Source organism: Penicillium angulare (assembly GCF_028827245.1).
Source record: "Penicillium angulare strain IBT 27051 chromosome Unknown utg000012l_segment0_segment0, whole genome shotgun sequence".
Classification (NCBI taxonomy): Eukaryota; Fungi; Ascomycota; class Eurotiomycetes; order Eurotiales; family Aspergillaceae; genus Penicillium; species Penicillium angulare.
The window spans coordinates 1,032,779-1,055,391 of NW_026623171.1; the positions used below are offsets into that span (position 1 = coordinate 1,032,779).

At 46.5% G+C, this 22,613-nt stretch overlaps 8 protein-coding genes across 8 annotated transcripts; 4 read left to right on the plus strand and 4 right to left on the minus strand.

Moving 5' to 3' along the window:
* Positions 1 to 621: 621 nt before the first annotated feature.
* N7478_013035 (uncharacterized protein) lies at positions 622 to 2,008 on the plus strand (the record flags this gene model as incomplete). Its single annotated transcript, XM_056929245.1, has 4 exons — positions 622 to 867; positions 932 to 1,057; positions 1,118 to 1,706; positions 1,764 to 2,008. 4 exons carry the CDS (start codon positions 622 to 624, stop codon positions 2,006 to 2,008), a joined length of 1,206 nt encoding a protein of 401 aa, XP_056772607.1.
* Positions 2,009 to 2,173: 165 nt separating this feature from the next.
* N7478_013036 (zinc finger MYND domain-containing protein) lies at positions 2,174 to 3,265 on the minus strand (the record flags this gene model as incomplete). The annotated part of the gene is made up of 1 exon (XM_056929246.1): positions 2,174 to 3,265. The coding sequence occupies one exon, from the start codon at positions 3,263 to 3,265 to the stop codon at positions 2,174 to 2,176; it is 1,092 nt and encodes a 363-aa protein (XP_056772608.1).
* A 2,238-nt stretch (positions 3,266 to 5,503) lies between these two features.
* On the minus strand, positions 5,504 to 6,402 carry N7478_013037 (uncharacterized protein; the record flags this gene model as incomplete). Its single annotated transcript, XM_056929247.1, has 2 exons — positions 5,504 to 6,165; positions 6,219 to 6,402. The coding sequence occupies 2 exons, from the start codon at positions 6,400 to 6,402 to the stop codon at positions 5,504 to 5,506; spliced, it is 846 nt and encodes a 281-aa protein (XP_056772609.1).
* A 2,099-nt stretch (positions 6,403 to 8,501) lies between these two features.
* Positions 8,502 to 12,083, minus strand: N7478_013038 (Glycoside hydrolase superfamily; the record flags this gene model as incomplete). The annotated part of the gene is made up of 1 exon (XM_056929248.1): positions 8,502 to 12,083. One exon carries the CDS (start codon positions 12,081 to 12,083, stop codon positions 8,502 to 8,504), a length of 3,582 nt encoding a protein of 1,193 aa, XP_056772610.1.
* A 1,349-nt stretch (positions 12,084 to 13,432) lies between these two features.
* On the plus strand, positions 13,433 to 14,262 carry N7478_013039 (uncharacterized protein; the record flags this gene model as incomplete). The annotated part of the gene is made up of 2 exons (XM_056929249.1): positions 13,433 to 13,807; positions 13,858 to 14,262. The coding sequence occupies 2 exons, from the start codon at positions 13,433 to 13,435 to the stop codon at positions 14,260 to 14,262; spliced, it is 780 nt and encodes a 259-aa protein (XP_056772611.1).
* Positions 14,263 to 15,012: 750 nt separating this feature from the next.
* On the plus strand, positions 15,013 to 16,533 carry N7478_013040 (uncharacterized protein; the record flags this gene model as incomplete). Its single annotated transcript, XM_056929250.1, has 1 exon — positions 15,013 to 16,533. The coding sequence occupies one exon, from the start codon at positions 15,013 to 15,015 to the stop codon at positions 16,531 to 16,533; it is 1,521 nt and encodes a 506-aa protein (XP_056772612.1).
* A 1,732-nt stretch (positions 16,534 to 18,265) lies between these two features.
* On the plus strand, positions 18,266 to 19,226 carry N7478_013041 (aromatic alcohol reductase; the record flags this gene model as incomplete). The annotated part of the gene is made up of 2 exons (XM_056929251.1): positions 18,266 to 18,292; positions 18,369 to 19,226. 2 exons carry the CDS (start codon positions 18,266 to 18,268, stop codon positions 19,224 to 19,226), a joined length of 885 nt encoding a protein of 294 aa, XP_056772613.1.
* A 547-nt stretch (positions 19,227 to 19,773) lies between these two features.
* Positions 19,774 to 21,337, minus strand: N7478_013042 (arylsulfotransferase family protein; the record flags this gene model as incomplete). Its single annotated transcript, XM_056929252.1, has 2 exons — positions 19,774 to 20,463; positions 20,528 to 21,337. The coding sequence occupies 2 exons, from the start codon at positions 21,335 to 21,337 to the stop codon at positions 19,774 to 19,776; spliced, it is 1,500 nt and encodes a 499-aa protein (XP_056772614.1).
* Between the last annotated feature and the right edge of the window lie 1,276 nt (positions 21,338 to 22,613).

The following is a 22,613-nucleotide window of genomic DNA, read 5'->3' on the forward strand; positions in this document are numbered from 1 at the left end:
ATAGAGGGGTTTTGTGATAGATAGATAATTCGGTCGGATTTGATTTTGGCATACTATTGAGCAGGTGGTCATACAATGTACCGGGCCGTCCCGTCCAAGTCGGAGGAGCTCCTCCCAACTCCTCCCACCTCCTCTTATCCCCTTCCATCTTCTTCCCCAGATTACGCTAGTAGATCATCTCCAAGTCTGGCCTAATTACGATGGTTGCCGCCCGATAAGCCTCAATAGTTGCACATATGTGTTATCATGTGGGGTTGGGGAGGAGCTCTCAATGATAAGAGATCGCTTGATAGAGCAAGGATTCTAATCTTACCTCCGCATACTGTTTCGGGATAGATTCAGCATCTGGTTTCAAGGAAAGTCTAAGTGCCCCGAGATAGATGGGGTGATATCGCAATGGGACGGGAGCACAGACATGGAGTTTACCCCAGAAGCCTTCAAGTCTCTGAGGAGCTCGTCGGACCCAGCGGGACGAAGGTATCTATCTTCACGAAAGTGGGAAGTTGGCCTCGCTAATATCTAGGCTACATTGATATATTAAGCCCCATGAAATACCTTCCATTTCATGATCATTCCATCAGATAACCGATTATTCCAATCATATTCTGTATACTATCCACCATGGCACCTGCAGCTTCCTTCAACCCACCCGCGGCCAATTTGCCTGGTAAACCATCAGTACCCGGATGGGTCCCACCTCCAGTGACGAACCAAAAGGAGGAATTTGCACAGCTAAAATCGATCGATCTGTCATTGCTTGACTCTGAAGACCCAGCTGTTGTTGATCATCTAATTCAGCAAGTCAAGACCGCCATTCGTGATGATGGCTTCCTCTTTCTGGAGAACTATGGAGTGTCCTTGGAACAGGTAAGACTGATTATTATTTCTCCGAGACGTCCAATCAGTCATTAACCATAAATATTTTTCAAAGCTCCACCGTCAGTTCTCTCTTGCCCAGTACCTATACCACAATATCAGTGAAGAAGATAAGGAGCGCCTTCTCTTCCACCCCGAAACCGGTGTGTGGTCCGGATATAAGCATCCATATGGTTTCAAGGTATGGCATAGCCCGGAACATTAATCATCTCGGAATTCAAATAACTAAAACCCCCTTTAGCGTCAGCCAGGACCGGAGGATGGCATTGAGCAGTTCAACTGGTACAAGCCTGACTGGGAAGATATCAACAGGATTCCTTCATGTCTGCACCCCTTCATGGATGAGATCCGGTCATTCTGCGACTATCTCACAGGTTCCGTCAATCGTCGCCTCCTAACCCTTTTCTCGCGCGTCCTTGAGCTGCCAGACAACTATCTATGGGACAATGTCCAATCACACGGTTGCCCTACCGGCGAGGGATACTTCCGCCATGCGCTTTTCCGGCCCGTTCAGAAGAAAACCCAAGAAGCCTCGAAGGGTCTTCGTATGCACGGACATACAGACTTTGGTTTGACGACATTGCTATTCTCTGTTCCCATCTCTTGTCTTCAAATTTGGGGCAGAGACGAAAAGTGGTACTATGTGCCTTACAGACCCGGTGCGCTTGTTATTAACATTGGAGATACCCTGGAGATTGTCTCTGGTGGACATTTCAAGGCCACTCGTCACCGTGTCTACAAACCACCTGTCGACCAATTAAACGAAGAGCGTCTTTCTTTGGTGCTTTTCAACAGCTCTGTTGGTGATTTGCGAATGACTCCTGCAGTCGGTGAGTGCTTTCAAAGTGGCCCATTAACTTGGCATGTTTACTAAATATTGGTTTTAGAATCCCCACTCATTCAACGTGAGGGTTGTGTCGAGGAGCAGGGAGTTTATAAGGAGTTCAAGGGTCTCACAGATCAGGGACGCTTGGTACCTACTAATCGCCAGTGGCGTGAAATTCAAATTTCCACTGCAACTGATCCTACAGATACTGTGCGGAACCGCGTTGGTGCTGACCAGACTCTTATCAATGGCAAGATTGTGCATCAACGAGAGTATATGGGTGTGAAGGTTGTTCTTCCTGTTTAAGAAACTTTATAAAGGGGTTTTCGTGTATACAATGGTTCGATGATTTATCTCATGTCAATTTATTCAATTAAGCGGCTTATTCATTTTGCTAAGCTCAAGTAAAAAGTGTAAGAGTAGATCTATCGTAGTTTGTCGAAATCCAAGCAGGTGATTGGGTCAGGCGAGCTAACGAGTTGAATCCTTTTCTTTCTTTTTAATCAACATTTGAGCGAAGTCAATTGCTGCGGGTACTGAGACCCACGTAAGCCAAGTCGTATTCAACGCCAGTCTCATCTCTTCCACATTTCCCTTTGCAAACATATTGGAAGGAGGCGTAAGAAGAGCCTTTTCGGCGTCCTTCATAGCAGGCCAAAAATGCTTGTTCGCCTTGTCAATGATATCGTAGAGTTCGTCAATCTGTACCTTCAGTCCCCATACGGCGTCTTTGAGGCCTTGGCCCTTCATAAAATCATCCCGTGAACGAATAATTGAGTTGTGAATTTTGATGCCAGGGTAATCATCGACGATCTTTCTGAACATTTCGGAGGGAATTGGGACATTTTGGATACCACCACCGAGCTTTTCGCCCAGCATTTGCTTGATTGTAACCTCCATTTCTTGTAATTTCAGCAGCTCCGACAGAAGCTTAATTTTCAAGATCATCAAACATATAAAGTGAGGTAGTTCCCCGAGAGGATTATCACCCATAAAGTCGATGGCTTCAAAAGCATCCGCGTTTTTGATATTATAATACCGGCTGTGATCTTCCCAGTCATAGTTTATGGATGCCAATGCCCACCATTTCACAAAATCGTAACACTCCTGGTCCTTGTCGAGACGCAACATCACACCTGGAACAGAAGAACGAACGCCCATATTATCACTTGGGCAGAGACGCAGCATCTCCATGCAGAGGTCTAGTTCTGCCTGCACAGAATCCTTGTGATCGATCGACTGCAGGGCATTGACGAGCTTCGACAGTCCCATCATATAGGGTCGGGTTTCGACAATCTTCCAAAAGTAGCCAACATGATTCACAAATGGGTTGTCGTTTTTGAAGTTCGGATCATTGATCAGGGCTTGCTTTGCCTTTTCCAGGTCATCACGGGCTATTCTAACTTCACGGCAAGCAAATTTGTGTGCTTGGCGGTGCGCTGTCTGGTGATCTCGACCACAGTAACGAAGGACCTTGCATCCTGAGCAACGGAGCAAATCGTCGGCTTTGCAGCACACCGGGCATCCTGTGGAGTAGCCGGAAGAATCTTCGGGATTCACCATTTTATCTTGTTCAGTTTCAAGTGAAGCGTTTTAGCAAGTGACTAGAAAGAATATGTGTAAGAAGAGAAAAGATTTGCAATGTTAAAATCTGTGTTGATCTAACATTCATGGTGGGGGTTAAACAATAGATACCTTCGAGTCAATTGGGCGACCTCACATGTGCAGGCAGACCCAGGTATGCTACAAGCTATATGATTCGTTCTCGGTCACGTGGGGTGTGAACGTAAGAGAATCGCATTTTCTTACTATGTTCACCGCCCTCCCGTACTAGTCTCACTGCTAAGTGGGTGTACCAGGGGTTCCAAGGATGTTTTCACACCAAGTTACGTTTTTTCTGCCAGTAATATTGGTAAAATACAGTAAAATTACACTCAAACCTCCCAACGTCAATAATCTGTTGCACCCCCATTCCTCTCAATCACCTGCCTTACTCTCCGTGGCATACTATGTGTTAGATCCTCTAGAAATTGCTCTGGTAGACGTTCATATGCTGTCTCGATATAACAATGTAATATATGATGTCGTGACGGAGCAATACTATCAATACCACATTGCTTTGAGATATCGTCTTTTAACCAATCCTATATATTCTCTTGTGGATTTAAATCCGGAGAGACAGAAGAATGCCAGGTATCTTCAATATTGATATCGTAGTCATAGAGAGCTGCTGTAGTTTGATAAGAGCCATGTGCACCAGCATTATCTTGCATAAAAAAGGCATCAATACCAGATTCCCAAAGCTTTTCGTTAAAGCGACGAACAACTGGAAGAATATGATCGATATAACTTTGAGAATTGATACTTCCCTAGGCTGGATTCCAAATAATTAATGGGCCCTTTTTACTGCCGGCATAACAAGCCCAAATCATTATTCCTGATCTTTGATTTGTTTGAGGAACAACAGTTGTTGGATGATATCGTTCGTCTTTAAATCGATGGATATAAGGCATTCGATGCCAGCCGGATTTAACCCAAGCTTCATTAGAGAATATAATACGTTTCTAATCTTTATGTCCCCAATCCTGACGTTCGTAAGCCTACTCAAGACGTTGGACTCGATGGGTATCTTTAATTGGAGGTTTTTGGGCTGCTGGATGGGCTACTATTCTACGTTTTTTAAGCGATGTTCGAAGGGTTTCGGAGCAGATAGAGAGCTGTTTAAGACAATAGATTTGCTCGCAAGTAAGGATTCGACGTTCGAGAGAGCTGTGTATCCAAGTAATAAGCTCATCGAGTTCTCTCTTAGAGAGCTTTGGATGCCGACCGGTCTTCTTTTTCTGTGGTGTAAGATCAACAGAATCACGTAAAGAATAACGTATTTGATTATAAGTATAACCAGTCTTCTTGTGTATTTGCTGATATGTAAGACCGTTGTTACGTAGGATTACAATCTCGTGTCTTTGATCACGGTGTAAAATAGGCATACGGTATTGGGTAGATGGGTGGATGATTGTAAGAAGATAGTGATATTAGTGTCACGTATTGTAAAAAAAGAGGCGGTGTGGAGCAGTGAAAGTAACGAGGTGTGAAAACAATCTTTGGAACCCCTGTATCCAAGGGGTATAACGGGGGCTTGATGCCTGATTGATGCCTACCTACCATCATTCCTTCATGAACTTCAACTTTTAACCTGGGCGAAAAAAATCAACTTTGCAAAACTTACAGTCTTTTTCATCGACTACTCGCACGAAGTGTGGCAGTTTAATTGGCCTTGGATTATAGAAAATATACAGAGCCTGGAACTCTATTGAACCGACCTGGCACCCCTCTAGCCCATCCCCAGATACTGAGATAAAGGTTTGAGTCATTTTTTCAGGTTGCCTTTCGACAGATATATACGTCACTCTACGCCGCGCCTTAATAACGAACATGGTTCAGTTGAGATCATGCAGCCCGGTGGAGACACCCAAGTCAATCTTACACGGCACACCTACGAGAAGGCTGGAGTTGGAAAGCGGGTTCAAGTTAGCCAGGTTAATTAAGACATTTATGGCATTTCAATGTTGAGAGGGATCTGATCCTACCATAAACGAATTTTGAGAATTTGAGTGACAATATAAACAATTTACAGGGTGTTAAAACCCGGGTCATTGGTTAGAAGTCAAATCTGTCAATATGATAATGAAAACTTGAATAAGGTCATTCAGAATTTGAAGTTATATGGTCCTTGACCAGGTGTGGTATAAGCTTCTTTATATCTTACAATCCCATATGTGCCGGCTGATACTATGACATGTACTATTCCATCTCGTGTACTTGAGAAGTTTTGGTGGCTATCTTCCCACCTTCCAACTCTTGTGGCTTGTCAAGTACCTGCTCCATCCTTGCGCCTGTACTATCCCTCGCGGCAACGGGAAGCTCCGATGGGTGTCTCCCACTCCCAGGCAGCTCTGCAGATCCAGATTTATTCGGCCCAACACTACCTCTGGCAGCTCTTGCCTTTCTTCGCCTCCAGATAAACCAAAATGCGCCGAGTGCGATGAGTGCTGCACATCCTACTCCCACGCCAACGCCAATGCCTATCGCCGTCGAATTAGATGATCCAGTATTATGATCGGAAGAAGACGATGAGGTTGATGTTGAAGCTGATGACGATGATGTAGCAGTGTTTATAGGACTTGTTTCCGCGGTTGCTGTTAAAAGGCCAGTTGTAGTAGCCGTGCGAGACGCTGATACTGCACTCGTCTTGTCGCGCACATAGAATACCGGACTCCAAGCTCTCCATCCATTATTATTATCGCCCCGAATTGCACCTCCGTCAAATATTCCAATCTGGTACTCGGGGTTGGAAGTGTTGAAGTCGGAAGGTATAGCCCAGCTATACTGTTCAAGGGTACAGTTTGCGGTCGTATTGGCGACTATCTGGTAGAGAGTGCTGGTCGTAGAAAAAGCTGCATCCGCTAATCAACAGTTAGTGTTATCCGTTGCGATATGCTTGAAAGATTCTACGAACAAACAATATTGTCCACCAATGCTCCTCCTACACGGCCTAGCGAAATATTCAAGGGCATGGTGCCATTTTGGATAAGGCCCCACTGCAGATTCAGGGACTGGCCAGGGTAAAATTCATTGTTTTCAGTGTCGGTAAACCCATAGAATGTCCCTTCGATGCAGTCTGTGTATCCGTTAGTCGACATGATGGTCGCACAAGGGACCTGTGGTCCGAATCTGGGTCGCGTGGCAGAGGGAAGAAAAGATGAACACCTAGATTTTGAGTGCCTTATACGGGACGCCCTAATATTAGCTCACTTTTGCGCTCCTGAATGTTTTGATTGCACTGCCCAGAAGCTAGAAAAATGGCGGCCCGCTTTGGTGAACTAGTCAATACAATGGGTAATACCGGCCCCCACCAGCTGAGTTTAAAACACATCCTAGACCCGTGCCATTTGATCAGAACTACAACATTTGCACACAATTTATGAAAGTGCCTCTATCGTGTTATTTCTATTCAGTTTTCTTTCTTTTGACCTGCCTATAGATGCCCAGGTGTCTAATAAATTCATCCACAGATACGTGTAGTACTCTGCAGTACCGGTACCCGTCCCAGACCTGCCAAAGTCAACCCTATAGGTTAGCGGCGGGGGTTGATTAACCCGTTACTAGTGCTTACTTTATACTGTCAATTACAGCGTTAGTTCACACTAACAAACCCTGTAAGAGCGAATTGCAGAGGCTTAGAACAAGCATAGCGCCAGGATCAACCTTGGCCAATACGTAAATTACATATAGAATATGAAAATAACAGCGTTTGACGCCAGAAACGGGCGCCTTTCCACCCATAACTTTAGAGGGCAAGCAAGCGCTTCACCGCGGGCGCTATCCAGCACCATCACTATTTTGCACCAAGCACCTTTTAGTCATCACCAACCCGACCCCTGTGTTTAGTGCTCGATTCCCTTAGCTTCCAACAAAGCCTAAAACGACAGCAAAAATAGCTCCCCTCTACAGTGCTATCTAGGTGACCTCGTCGCCCTGCCCGGCGAGGCACCTATAAGATACTCCTTCTCCCCCCTCCTCTCGATCTCGTCACAGTTCTAACCTCCCAGCCGACCTAGCCAATCTTGCTGTGTATATCTCCAGATTCCACCCTTGCTCACTTACCTTGGATTTCCGAAATAGCAAGTCCACTCGTTCGGTCAGCTCAGAGTAAGAAGTACAAGTACTAGACCGATCCTGTCCTTGGCAAGGAGACTCGAATTAGGCTCAAATAGTTCTATAGCATCAGATGGCTACCTCCAAATTTCAAACCCAATACCTTAAAAGATATCGCTGTCGTAGAGTGCTACTGGTGAAAGTAAGTGCGGATATTCTCTAGATAAGGCGTTGTAGATAGTGAATAACCTCTGAGAATAGGCTTTATATTTAGTTAAATAAAGACTATGTGGACTACCTTCTTTGAGAGGACTAAGTGGTCTATATTGTATGATATGGTGCCTACGTTTCTATCAGGATGGAGAAAGGGTACAAAACCAACGAATAACAACATTGAAGAAAAGGGAAGAAGAGAGAGAGAGAGCTATACTACGGACATGTAGGGAGCCTACTCTCGGACCAATCATCTGATTGGTCTGTATCCGAGAGTGGGTCAAACCAAGTAAACGTCCAAACATACAAACATGCCCGCCAGCCAACCTCCTCCATGTAGCTATACTATCCACTGTGCCCCGGGGCTAATGACCCTCGTTGGTTTATTAAGCAGCCCATGGGATTCTCGCACTTCCCCAGAGAGCTGGCTCCTCTGCCTAGGTCGTGGATAGAGACAACTGGCAACCTGATATACTGGGGACAGCATCACAAGGTACGATTTACGATGCTTCTTCTACAGCCCCCTTCTCCCCTACCTCAAAGAAAGAATGGCTGCTTACTAGGCTAACAGGGTGGTCAAGATCTTGGGCGCGAAATAAGCCTAAGTTGATATCTATATGTTATGACGAGCCGTGAAATTCTTTGGTGACTATTTCCTGGGCTTACGTCTACTTAGACTCATCAAACCATTCTAAAGTGATCATTCTCAAAGACTCAATTTAACTTAGCAGCTCTTCCTGGCATGCTTTTCATGGTACAGCCTTTGGGTCGTAGTCATGAAAGGGGAATGGATACTTGAGACTAAATCTTGAATTTGAATTGAAAGATATGTATTTTGAAGTTTTAAAATAGATATGAAAAATTGTTAAATACAATGAGTGAAAATAAACAAAAGCTCCATCCGGTCGAATAATGAAGCGCATGATTGATTCTATGCGGGGCAAGTCCGTTTCTTCACGGCATCAACTTGATCCGTGCGTTCCTGAAAATACTTGCCCAAGGCCGATTTTTCTTTTTCTGACATTCCACGTCTCGATTCAGCAGCGTCAGAAAATCCACGCTCACCCCTTACTCCAATGAGAGCACCGAAAACGCCAAAGATTGCGCTTTGAGGGTCTTCAACAACACCGTATACACCAAAAGCAGCGTTGCCAACATCGCCAGCAAGAGTGACGACCCTTCCAATGGTAGCCAGCCCCAGAGCACCTATGCTCTCTCCAACGGCCGGTACCAACATCAGGAGAGATGCTGCGAAATTGACGATGAAAGATTTCTTCTCCGCCGCATCAATGTCATCTGCAGCATCGACAACCTTTTGCATTTGCTTAACAGCGGATTCAGCTAGGAAGAGAGGAAGCTCTGCTGCGACCACTGCGTCGTCGACATCATCGGCGTACATGAACCATGCTGCATCAGCTGCGGAATCGTCGAGTTGGTCACCAAAATCCGTAAGGTTCTTGTAAGCGCCTGAGATGGTCTCTTTGGGATTTGGAATCTTCATATGCTCGTTGTCTCGAATAGGGAAGCCACTATGATACATAGTGCAGGCTTTCGGATCATCCGGCGTAGGGCGACAACCTCCAGAGCTGACACCGGCGTATAATTCGCCGAACTTGATCCATGACTCGTCAATGCCATATTCGTCGAAAATGTCCTTGAAAAACCCTTCCTTGTCATCAAGCACAAATTTGTATGTCTGGCCGCCATTCGTACTTGGCTCAAGGTTGTCTGGGCAGGGGGATGGAACGCAGTGAAAACGGTCCTCGGCGTGGTTAACCATGTATTCCCTGAGCTCATCGTACATGGTGCTGTTGATATAATCCTCGTAAGTGTCGAACTTGCTATCGTATCCATCATCAAGCAAGTCATTGTATGTGGACATCGCGGTCTTGAAGTCACTGTTCATAATTTGCAGTGCATAAATGTCAATGCAATATTCGGGAACGTCATTGCCAGCCCCGGCTAGATCTTCCAATGTATCAAAGTTATCAGTGCAAAGCTTCACTTCGATCTCCTCGTCACTTGGGTGGGTGTACATGTCCACTAGATCAATGGCCCAGTCAACGATTCCGCCCCATCCAGCGGCAATCATGAGTAGCTCGCGCTCTGCCTTTCTGTCTTCACTCATGTATCCAACCCACTCAGTGTCATTGTACACCAAGAAGTCGGAGTAGGACGCTTTATCAAACCAGCTCTTATGGCTTGGATTGTTGGCTCTGATCTCGTTGATCTCAGCAGTGGCAAGGTATCCAGCTGTCTGTGTGCAACGACCAGGCAAGGCACCGGACTTGGGGCCTGTATAGCGACACATGGGTCCCGTACAGCCCTTCTCAGCCATCTTGAATGAGCGACCGTAGCTGGAATGGCCAACGATAACTTTCTCGGCGGGCATACCTCCTTTCTGGATCATGGTCATGGCGTCCAATACCTCCGTGAAGTTGACATGACTCCGAAGACAATCACCCTTCGGGCAACCAGAAACGGCAGACGGGTTGTCGTAGTCCCATTGACCATGAAGATCATAAGTCATGAAAATGACGTAGTCCACGACATCGGCAAAGTCAGTAAGAGGATCGAAGCCCCGAAGATACCAGTATGAAGCAGGCATGGCGACAGACAAGGACTTGTCATCTGGCATCTGTTTCTTGACCATCTTCAGGAACTTGACGTAGTTCGCGCCGTCTTCTTTGCTGCCAGGAGGAAGGTCAGGGATATCTGGAGCGCCGGGATACTCCCAGTCAAAGTCGACACCATCGAGGTCATTATCCTTGACAAATTTGACCACGTTATCAGCGAACTTTTGCCGTTGAGCGTCAGTCACACCCTGACGGAAAATTGGATATGTATCGATCTCAGTGGAGAAAGACCATCCACCAAAGGATATGATGCGCTTGAAGTCCTTAATTGTTTTGAAGTCATTGAAAACTGACTGGACAGAGCTGACATTGACCTCCAAGTCATCGGTTATACCGGCGAAGGCAAAGTGGACGTGGGTGAAATTTCCCTTATATTTCACCATATCGTTGATCTCCATGTTGAGACAGGGGCGATCATAGTTCCAGGCTTCGTAGTACATAATCGTCTTGATCTCGTCTAGAGGGGTGTTTCCATCACTGATATCAGTGCCACAGTTGGAGATACACCCATCCGTTCCGTTGGCAGAAGTTCCTGGCGCACCGGTTTCAGATTCAGAGACGGTGCAAAAGTCGTCGGTGGTACCGCATTGACCCCAAATATTGCAACAGGCTTTGATTGGGCATGGGTTCAAGTCTGCAAGCTTTGTTCCGTCTGTAGGCTTCTTGGTGCCCAGCTTCTGGGGACCACAGACGGCATTTGGAAGCTCTGCGGGTAGTGGGGGGTCGCCCTTGCTGATACACATGATTTGCTTTATTCCAAGAGAACCACAACCGGTCCAACCCCATGTGTTCTTGTTCCATGACTCGATGTCTTTTTGCGTGATATCGTTGGCCTTGGCGATATCGTAGCAGTTGTCATCTGTGACGGTTGTGTATGTTTTGCAGGTGTCATCATCGTCTCGCTTGCGGCGGAGATTGGGCTTATTACCCGCAGAGCAACAAAAAGCTTCTCCCGGAGTAATAGAGGTGCAAAAGTCGTTCTCGGGGTTGAACTTGAGGAAGTCGTCTGCGCTGATTCCACAGTCCTTGGCCAAGCTGACACAGGTGTCACCGGAACTGATGGTGCGGTAGTCACAGGTATCTCTCGTGGCGAGCTTTGAGGATCGGGTGGCATTTTCAGGATGTTCTTGGCTGGCCTTCAGACTGACAGTAGCCCATCCTTCTTTTTTGCTGTTCCAGTCAGAAGGGCATGTTGCTTGGCTCCAATCCCTGACCACTTCCTGCACACCAGCATAATCTCCAGCAGTGTCGATAACCACACCCACGGTATGAGCAGAATCTTTCGCACAATGCTGAAGTGCAAGACGATCTGGCATAGAGTGCTCTTGCAAATATTCAATAATCTTCGGGAGGAAGTTTTCGGCAACACTTTGCCTCTCGAGCTGATTGCCGGCGTAAAGACCAACAACTATTTCGTCCCGGGAAGCAAAGTTGACTGCAGCTCTGCATCCAGACTTTTCTTGAAGCTGATAATGCAGTGTCCTCACAGTGTTGATAACCATATCAGAGTCCGTGAAGTCGTTTTCGCCAGATTGAACTAAATCAGAGGAGGCCTCAAATGATTCAATCTCGTTTCCGGAATCGCATGAAGAGAATGACTTGTCGCTGTGAACATTTCCGCCATCTTTCAGCGTACAGGCGAGCAGTTTGTTCGGCGTCTCAGAGTTGCGTAGAGGGTTATGAATTGCAAAATCGAGAAGCATTGTCTCGTCACATACAGCAAGTCTGCTAACGCGGCTGTAATGCGTCCATTTGGATGAATCGCCCACTGCATCGCCGCACTCCTGGGGGCAGGCCTGGAGGGCTGAGAGAAATTCAGAGTTGGCAAGTGAGCTAAGGGTTGTCACCCAAAGCAATGTAGGCAAAAAAGCCCTCATTTTTGAGGAATTTGATCTTGTAGATCTTAAATAAATGATGTTCAAAAAAATGAACGCAGATGATGGAGTATAGGGGATCTTCTAGCCATATAAACAACGCATTTATTCTACCGATCAGCCTGAGTGAAAGGAGTAGAGACTAAAATTAGGCGAAATTAATATTTAGATTTCATCCTGTTCTACTACGAAAATAGAGCGTATCGGTCTTTACCATCGCCAAAGTGACATTTGAAATCGCTTCATGGCCCTGAACCTTGGCAATATCTAGCATGTCCCACTTAGCCATGGAGCATTGGGACTGGAGCTCCAAATGGCTTGCTGAAGGCACAAGAAGGGTCCACCACCCCCGAGTATTAGACTCCTTGGCAGGGGCCACTACCTGATCTAGTGAGGAGGCTATCCGAAGGGGTTTGAAATTCTTTCATGAAACCCGCTGAGTTGCGCTCTTTCAAGGGAAAAGGAGCGGGCCAGCATCCACGCAAGTTCCGCCAGCTGGAAAACTGGCAAGTATAGAAGGTTTGGCGGAGTACTCATGAATACTTGGCGGCCCCGGGGGTCACGCCAAGGAAGTAACCTTACTCGGGAATATGTATTTCATTGGCTGTAGCGCACTTGATTCCCAGTGCGGCTGCTTTGGGGGCCAACTTGAAGGCCATCTCCGAGAGTCTTCGCCAAGCCTTCTGCACCCCATTGCCAAGCCAGGTATAGGCGGGAGAACTTATAGCTTGGGTCTGTACTCCGTACTATACCTAGGCGGGGTGGTATATCTCGCAAATGAATCTTGGACCCCTTTTATCTTATTCTATCCGAGTCAACTAATTGCCCATTAATGGTCCCTGAAATCATGATCAGCAACAGACACCCAAGCTAGACCTGCACTAAAAACGCCATATCAGAATTCCTGTCTTGTTCTGCGCAGGACCAAAACATGATCAACATAAAACTTTCCTGATCAAGAGTCAAGATTGAATTACCCATTATCTCCCACGGGCTATAGGTTGGTGTTCAATTTAACCTTAGACATAGAGGGGCCAAAGGATCAGAGAAGCCTTTCATAGAAGACAAGCGACACGCTTGGCTAGTGCAAAGGAACCCAAGGTCTACTTACCGATACGCTTGGCGAAATTGGCGAAATTGGCAAAGAATCAAAAACCCTTTTGCGAGTTACGGAGTACAGAGAATACTAGGAATTGCCCCACTCAGCTATGCAGGAGACATAGTAGGTTAGATAAAAATTGGAGGATAGCCCGTTGGTTTTGGAAGTAAACTTGTCTCTCTTTTCCCATTCTCGGTCAATTGGGCGTCGCCTGTCCTACTTTTTGCAATAATTTCTCGAGACCTCCCTCATAATGAGGAATCTACTACTTCAAGCTCTGTTAGCTGTGTGGATGGCTTGTATGGTCTCTGCATACGGGAACTATGGAGCGTACGAAAGAGTGATGTTTTGGTATGCCTACCAAATTGATTGCGATATACACGGCGGACTTTCTCAAATTGTTGCCCCCGCCTGCAGTCGTAAGGGGCGATGCACCTTCGAGCAGTTCATGAAGTACATCGAGAAATCGCAACCAAATGTCACCCCGAGAGGAATTGCGAACAACCTGGGCGTCGATGAAATGGCCGGGAAGCTCTATGATCAGGGCTTTAAGGGAAAATACGATGGCACGCATATTATTGAGGGAGAGTCAGATGACGAGCAAACCACAGCTCGAATCTTCAAGACAGTGAGTAAACCGTCCTGTGCTTTCGCGCATCTGCTAATCATCGTTCATAGATCGCCCAAAAGTTCCGAAAAGAAGCCTTCATCAATGACGCGAAGGAAAAGAGCATGGAAAACTACAAGAGTATGCGAACGGCTTCTCAGCGCGTGCACTTTCTGCGAAATATCGAATTCGCGGATGACTTGAAAGCTGGGCTAGAAAACAAGGGCTACACAGTCAAAACAAAGTCAAAGCAGCTCACCAGCGATGCCAACAGTCAAAAAGCGGACTTCGTGAACGTCAAGGCAACACGACAAGCCAATTCCAACATGTCAGAAAAGGATTGGGAAGACTTATTTGATGGCTTTGTTGGAAAAAAGGGTAACGACAAAAAATGGGGCAAGATGAACATCCACTCTCAGGTTCTTCAATCTGCGAAAGAGGTTATGCTAGGCATTCGGACTTGCAGTAACAATTAATTCATCAGCGGCCGCTCCATCGACTCCTTTGAAAGTTGAATACATTCTAGATCCTTGATCTTTCTTGTAGATCGCGATGGCCGAGTCCTGGCAGCAGAGAGCTCTTGTTTTTTATGTTATACAGAAAAGGTGGCACGATAGCGCTTTTCATGGTCTTTTTCGGATTTATTTGCATTTAGTGAGCATACGGCCACTGTTCGATTTTTAATATGTTAGTATATATTCTGATGGAAATAGCACTTGTCCGGGCTTGTGCCTAACTGTGTCCATACTACTCCATATTTTGCATTCTGTTATGAATAATGAGTTTTCTCGTAGAAACTCAGCATTTTCATACTAAACTTAGCATGTGTTGGTTCTTTCTTTGTTTGAACAACACTTTTTTTTTTTTTTTTTTTTTTTTTTTTTTTTTTTTTTTTTTTTTAGAAAAAACAAAAACAAAAAACTTCTGTACATGTGCGGATATCATGCAAAATGCGGGCCAAGGGGTTAACGGTAAGTGCAGCGGAGCTTAACTTGGGGCCGCTGGAACCTTGAGCCCCGCTAGCCACCAAATGTAGGCCCTGCCAAGTCGCCAAGGTTGCAGTCGGGGGCCCGGTAATTTTAGGTCTTGGCAACACGGCAGGTCCAGTCTCCTGTGCGCTAGCCTGTAACATCGTGATGGACGTAGAGCTTGCACATATCTACCCTTCGGCTACGTATGCCAAAAAGAGGCACCTCAAAATCCCACAAAGACTGACAGTACTCAATATGGAGACTTTCACTCACGTCAATCTCCGCATAAACAAAATCAAAGACCAGGAGCTCGTGCAGGCTCTCAATGGACAAAAAGTACCTAAAGCTCTTGGCCAGGAGAACACCAGAAGATGCGTGATCCGAGGCATAAGATACCATCCGGGCTTTGGCACTGAGCTCCGAGGTCTGCTCCCAGGTTTTACGCGCGCCCTGAACGCCCGTGAGATTATGAGCAATCAAATTCCTGAGATGGATCCTAAGTGCCCCGAGGAGTTTCCTTACTGTATTTGGCACCCGGAAACCGCATCAGAGGCAACTTACCGTGAGCTAGCTCAGCGCTATCCCCAGCTCAAGTACCTGGTGGGGCGTGCATGCGCAGTCGCCGGCTATCCGGCTCTTTTTCAGGAGCTGGGCTTGCTGCCCGAGTGTCATATTGCTGAAGAGGCGCGGGAGAGCGGACACAATGCCATATATGATTCCATTATGGAGTGCCGGGTCAAGTACAATGCCATGAATGATTATACGAGAGAGACTTTTACTCCCACTGAAGGGCGCCTCAATGGTGATACTGTCGTCCAGAAGTACCTTGACATTCGGTTTACGTACAAATGGGGCACCTACAATGATTATCCCGGAATTCATTGGGCTATGAATCAAAACAGCTTCGATATTACCGAAGATCTAAGGCTTTGTGACGCGGACCACGATCCCGGCAAGCCCCCCTTCGAGATCAAAGACGAGGAGGTTCTTCCATTACTCTATAGCCCACTCCCCACTGATCTACCGACTCTCAACAAAGACCTTCTCATTTTGACCGCGGCTTACTACGGTGATATTGATCGATATGCACGTCTTATGCGCCAGGTGTCGTCTAGTTCGAGCGAAGGCACATGCTTGGTAAGGGGTATCTATAACAATACCATTTTCGCCAAGTGGTGCTCGATTCAAACAGAACAGCGATTCCAATCCTACCAGATCCAAGCTGCTATTAGCGCTCGATTCATAATGAATGGCGATATATCACGCATAACACCTGATACCCCTGAGACAAACCTGCCTTACTGTATTTGGTACCCATCAATTCCTGAAAGATCTGTTCTCAAAGCGCTATTCCACCGGCAGCCAAAGATGAAGCTTTCCATCGCCCGAGCATGCATTATGGCTGACTACCGGGAGATATATGACCTGCTTGACGTGAACCCCGATACAACGCTCATGGAAGTGGCTCGAGACAGCCGAAATCCACATTACACTCAGGATATGGAAGCCAAAGTTCCTTCGCGGGGTTGCAAGGACTTGGAGAGCAAATACAAGTATCAGGTGTCGCCGCGTGCAGCGATGTTTGAACATACAGCCAGTTATTTGCAAGTCAATGTAGCCGACAGGCCTCCAAATTCAGACTGGGATGGGATAACGTACGATGGACATGTGGTGAATTTCGGTGTGCTCAATTTGAGTCTATCTGCCTCGGAATCCATGAAGGAAAACATACCGCACCATGGAGCGCTTGACCTGGAACAATATTATGCGCAATAGACTTTCTCTGGACTTTTGAAGTCCTTCCTTGATCGCAGATGGTACATTCCGAAGTGAAGAGTCGCAATTTGAGCTTTGATTCAAACTGTCAATCTATTCATGTTCTCTGTAAAAAACAGCCCTGGAATGAGGAGCTGGAGCACGCATGTATAATAACCTAGATAGAACTCTTCAGTTCAACAATGCCAATCCGTTATCAAAAGAGGATCTTCCAAAATGCTAACATATCTACCGAAGACTATACCTGGGTGTACGTAGGCTTATTCTGTGCACCACAAAATACTTTGTGTTTTCAACTTGAAACTAGAATGTACCGGCCAGGCAGCCATACCCTGTGGAGCCGCAGATGAAATCCTTCCCCACGTCGATATGGGGCTCTGCGCAACAACAACAAATTTCCATCTTCCACTTCCCTATCTCACTTTATTATTTCACATCACGCAATCGCCATGTCTTCTAAAGATACCTCCATACCCCCCCCTCCCCGGACGAGGTCTTCTCAGATGAATCCAGCTTCTACGGTAGGTTCAATATCTGATTCTATTTGAACTGCATCATCTTCGATCAAGACAACATTTGAACTTGAACGAGCTACCTCCCACTAGTCATGAAACCGTGGGTCAGGGTGTCCAGACTAGCAGTCTCAGGTGCTTTTGCGACTTGAATAACCTTTCCTCTGAGCTATGTATTGCGGCAATCAGTTGTCCCTATCTCTCGTGATAGGATCAAGCACGACTCGTGGTGGTCAACAGTAATAATAGGCGGTCATGATAGCACTCAACCCGAGTCTTCCCATCCGAAGAACCAGCACGCGACCATTCGGACCAGCATCGGCAACATTCATAACATGGCCCAACTCCGGTCTGAATCCCACAACTCAAGGGTCATATCATGACAAGGTCATCCTTTTGCTCAACCAGGTCCAAAGCATTCACCACTGACTCTTCACTAATGATAGATCAGCTAGCAAAGCTAGACTGAGTGAAGAATTTGCCATATGTGTTTGTTCTTGTTGGTGCGCGGAATTCTTCCACGCAACCAGATGCTTCGGACCCACTTCAAGATTAAGAATCTAAGCATCTGCCCCTCACCACAGTCCGCGGACTGCTGGTTGGTGCATTGCTCACGGATTCAACACGATGTAAAAAATAAAATGATGGAGCCTCATATATCCAGCTCCTTTTTTGGTATTAACTTTATAGCTTAAATATCACCTAATCATATTTTTTGGTATTTTCGTGGCCTAGCTTATGATTTGTTCTTTCTGTACCACTTTCTGTGTAGTGGCGATTTTGCTTGGCGATTTTGCTCAATGCTCTCATTTCGGAATTATCAAGGGCAATCACATAAGAAATGAGAGGAAATATTACACATTCCTAAAGAACTAAATGTGGATTTATAATTAATCCTCAATATTGCGTTCATTCTTCGGGAGAAAGCTGATTCACCGACCCCGAGTTGGTAGCTAAGCCCGGAGTCCCATCCTAAAGCGGCAACTCCGCCCTATTTCGGCGCGCGAACTTTCCGCCCTCTGACCAATTCACCTTACTCTTGAGTCTCCATTTGTCAGGTTAAACATCTAAGTACATACGCACGCAATGGAGAGAAAATCTACCAAAAGAATATACCCAGATAGCAATATTTAAGAGTAATGTCCGCAAGCTGAATTTATCAATTATTAAAACAAGATTCCAATATCCCATCTCTGCCTTCTATTAAACCTACTATCGCTATGTCTCTCAAAGTTGCATTGGCCGGTGTATGTCGACTTTCCAAAGCTGCTTCTCTGAAGCACCAATTGATATTTCTAGTTGCTGATAACAATATATGTATAGGCCACCGGTAACCTTGGTCCTGCCATTCTCGAGGCGCTCGATGCTGCCAATTTCGAAGTCACTGTCTTGACCAGATCCTCAAACAACTCATTCGATTCCAAGATCAAAGTCGCCGAAATCGACTATCAATCTGTCGAGTCTATTCAGAAAGCCCTTGCCAACCAAGACGCACTGGTAATTGCTCTCGGTGCTGTCGGCCTGGAGCCTCACGCCAACCTCATCAAGGCTGCCGTCGCCGCCAACGTGAAGCGCATCATCCCATCCGAATTTGGCTCAGATACCACCAACCCCAATGCCGCCGCTTCGCCCGTCTTCGGCGATAAGGTTGCCATCCAGAAGCAGTTGAATGAAACTGTCGCCTCCTCATCAACTACAAGTTATACAGGCATCGTCAACGGCCCATTCCTGGACTGGGGCTTAAAGGTGAAGTTATTGGTGGACCTTTCTAGCCCTGAGCCTGTCCTTTACGATGGTGGAGATCGCAAGATCAGCGTGACTACCTTGTCTGGTATTGGAAAGGCAGTCGTTGGTGTCTTGAAGAACTTGGATGCTACTAAGAACAAGACTGTGTTTGTGCGCGAGGCTGATTTGAGCCAGAAGGACTTGCTTCAGCTTGCAGGTAAACAGGTTTCTAACGGCAAGAATGTCTCCACGGCTGACTTGGAGAAGGAGGCATTTGCTGAGCTGCAGAAGCCCGAGCCCAATGTTCCTGTCTTTGTTTACGGATTCCTTAAGCGGGCCATCTTTGGCGAAGGCTTTGGCAGTCTATTCCCCACTGAGAACCTGTCGAATGAATTGTTGGGGGTTGGAAAGCTGAGCGATGAAGAACTGAAGGCTCTTGTTTCGAAATACGCATAATTTATACTATAAGTTTATGTGAGAAATAAGTTTTTGAACTCCGAGTCTACTCAATCTTGAAAGGGAATCTGTCTTTCACTTTGCACAGCACCTCGGAGCATCCATGGATCAAAGATATGAATTTTGAGAAACCTGCACTTAAGCAAACATGTATGCAATACAAGAAATCATATACAAACACATATACATTTTTATATGATCGTGAGCTTGAGAAGATTGCGGTATCATGATGTATCCATTGATATTAATTTTCTAGTCAGTTGGTGCTTTATTAGACGTTTCTTTCCTTTTTTGGAACCACTCGTGAGAGATCAATGCTTTAAATTTACCTTGCCTATCGGCAAAAGCCTTGTATTTATTTTTGGGAATAAAAGATATTTATTAATATATCAAAACGAATGACGAAATGAATTTACAATTAAAATAAATAATAATGCAGAATCATCGTAGGTATTAGGGGTATTCATGACTCTTGACAATCTCTCGATCATATCGGCAATGACAGCCCCAAGCCCCTGGCGCCCTATGCAACCAAGATACAGTCAACTCAAACGCTGACAACATCCGAGAAACGCAAGACAGAGTTCCCCTTGCGAGCAGCAACCTTAATGTAGCCGGTCTTCACATCGCTCAGGGTCGCGTGGGACTCGAAGCTAGTACGCTTCATGGTGGTGAGGAAAGTTGTGGAGTTGGAAGAAGCAGTGGGAACAGAGTAAATAGCCCAGTTGTCATACTCGGTAGCACCATTCCAGCTCATGTAGACATCAACGCCGCTGTCGGACTTCTCAGCCACAGCAACAGGGCTCCAGAGTGGGGTGGCAGTCCATTCAGACTTGAAGGCACGGTAAGACTCGCCATGGCCGAGAGGGTCGAACTGGCCGGACAGCACGACATTGCCAGCACCATCATATTCCTTGACCTTGGGGATGGAGCCGTAGCCTATGAACACGTTGGAGGCAGTGGATGCGGCACCCAGGAACTGGAAGCTGCCCTGAGTCTGGGTCTTGAGGGGGTCATTGGGGTCAGTCAAGTTGTGCATCAGGGTTGCGGACATGCTAGTCAGGTCCACGTCGAAGGCCATGCCAGTAGTAATACTCTGAGACTGCTGTTGGCCGTTGGCATTGTTGAACACACTCAGGACAAGAGACTCGTCAGTTTCGTTATAGATACGGAAATGGTGTTGCCAGGAGAAAAGGTTATCATCACCGGTGAAGTCACCCTCGTCGTCACCAGCGCCCTAGTCGAGACAACAATTAGTTATAGTTCGCGATTGTCTTGTTTTTTCTTTCGGGAAGTCTTACAGAGAACTGCCAGCGAACGGTACCATCCTGGTTCAGGTAGAATGCAGACCAGTAGAAGCGCAAAGACACCAGGAAGCCATCGTTGGTGGCCTCAACGGAGTTCAAGTGGTAACAATCCCAGGGAGTCTCGCGGGCGTTGTTAGAGGGAGGAGGGTATTTGGAACCAGACAGGGGGATTGCCTCCTGGTGGTCCAGAACATCCCACTTGTAGACAACCTTGTTGGTAGGGATATCGATTTCGTAAAACTGGCTGACGGTAATCCAACCATCGCTGGGGCCTCCAGCAGAGCTGAGGTCATACTGGGTAACGTTGATAGCAGAGACAATGAGGGTGTTGCGGTCGGTGATGATGTGCTCGTGGACGTCAATGTAAGAGTCCCAGGACTTGCCATCGGCAGTCTGGAAATCCTCCTGGAGGGTGACTGTGTAAATCTCATTGTAGGTGTCGTCAAGGATGTGAACTGTTCCGTATCCGAAGCCACCAGAGATTTGAGGAGTACCAGACCAGAAAGTGATGACATTCTTGCCGTACAAAGACTGCACCTTGAAGTCCATGGTAATCTCCTCAGGACCCTGGTAGATAAGCTGGCCATCATTGTTGTAAATGGTCACTGCAGTTCCATCGGTGTTGCTGTTACGAACGGGGATGAAAATTAAGCCCGGGTCGACAGCATCGGTTCTGTCGATGAGCAGCTGGGGAGGCTGCCAAGGACCAGTCTTGTAAGTGTAGTTAGTCCAAGGCGCATCGGAGGCGATGGCGCCAGCGGAGAAGAGCAGCGCTCCGCAAGCAGAGAAGAGGGAACTTCGCATTGTGGGTACGCTTAAAAATAAGGTGTATAATAGTAAAGATTGTATGGGGTTAGAATGAATGGCGAATATTTAGAGTGAATGACGAATATATAAGCTTAAAGATCGTGATCGAGTATAAAAGAGTGACGATTACGGAGAGAGAACAAAGTAGACATAAAGAAGGAAAATTATTATCTATTAAAATGACCATTGTTGATCTCCATGGCCTGATAAACTGTTCATCTTTTTCCTCAAAAGGCATTGGAACAGGCTACAAGGCTGTAGCCAATTGTGCATGTTACAGTGAGCGGGCATCCGTTGGGCTCCGCCAATATGCCGTTTAGGACGACTACAAACAGTGATGGGAACGAGGCGAGCTATACCATTATTAGATAGGATCAACGTCAGGATCGAGTACGGAGTATATGGTCGGCTACAATCCACAAAACATTCAATTTTAGCATCTAATGCGCTCCACAATGTTCCACGTCGTTCCCTTTTTTCCCCTAAATCCTGCAGGGACTACATGTATCGGTGCTAATGAGCTTAGCTTTTGACAGGGTCAACCTCATTTTCCTACATGTTGACCCACAGGGGTCTGTGAGTGTATCAGAGTACATGATTGGTGATTCAGGTCATTCCTAAAGTGACATCCGGGCTTTTTGATACGGAGAAGGAGCAAAATCCAGGGGGCCAATACAACCTTGGAGACCACGATCAAGGCACCAGATAGGCTTGCGAGATATACGGCGGAAAGCCGAGCCCCCACCTTAAGCCACTGGGATTCTTGGCGAACGGGATAGCAGATCTCAATCTCACAGGAACCGGAGTGGCTTGACTCGTGATGTATGTAAGTGGAACAGCGCATTATTTCAATACTAAGGAGCCCGTCCAAAAGCCAATGAAAGTTTATCAATCGTTAGACAGATGTGACTCACCAGGAAGGATTAAAGCCGGTGTTTTACTAGGAGTCTGTGCCTGTAAGCACCAGGATGCGACAATTCAGGCAGCCAGGAGCAGATTTTGAAGGATTTTCCCGTGTTTGGATTCCGGACCCTGTGGCTTTCTAATTATGACGGAATAGCGGCACTTGCTCGTGGCTGTTCGGCCCCAGGAGGTCTAGCGAAGAAGAATTTTCAGGGGTGTTGGCGGCCAATGACTAGTCTGTGGGGACAATCGCGCTGCTGCCTCTCTGTCTGAACTTGCGCACGACGCTATGAGATGGGGTGATCGGCACTAACATACCCTGTTCGGGTCCACCTCGCTCTCCGCAGTGGATGCTCTTGCGGCTGATTAT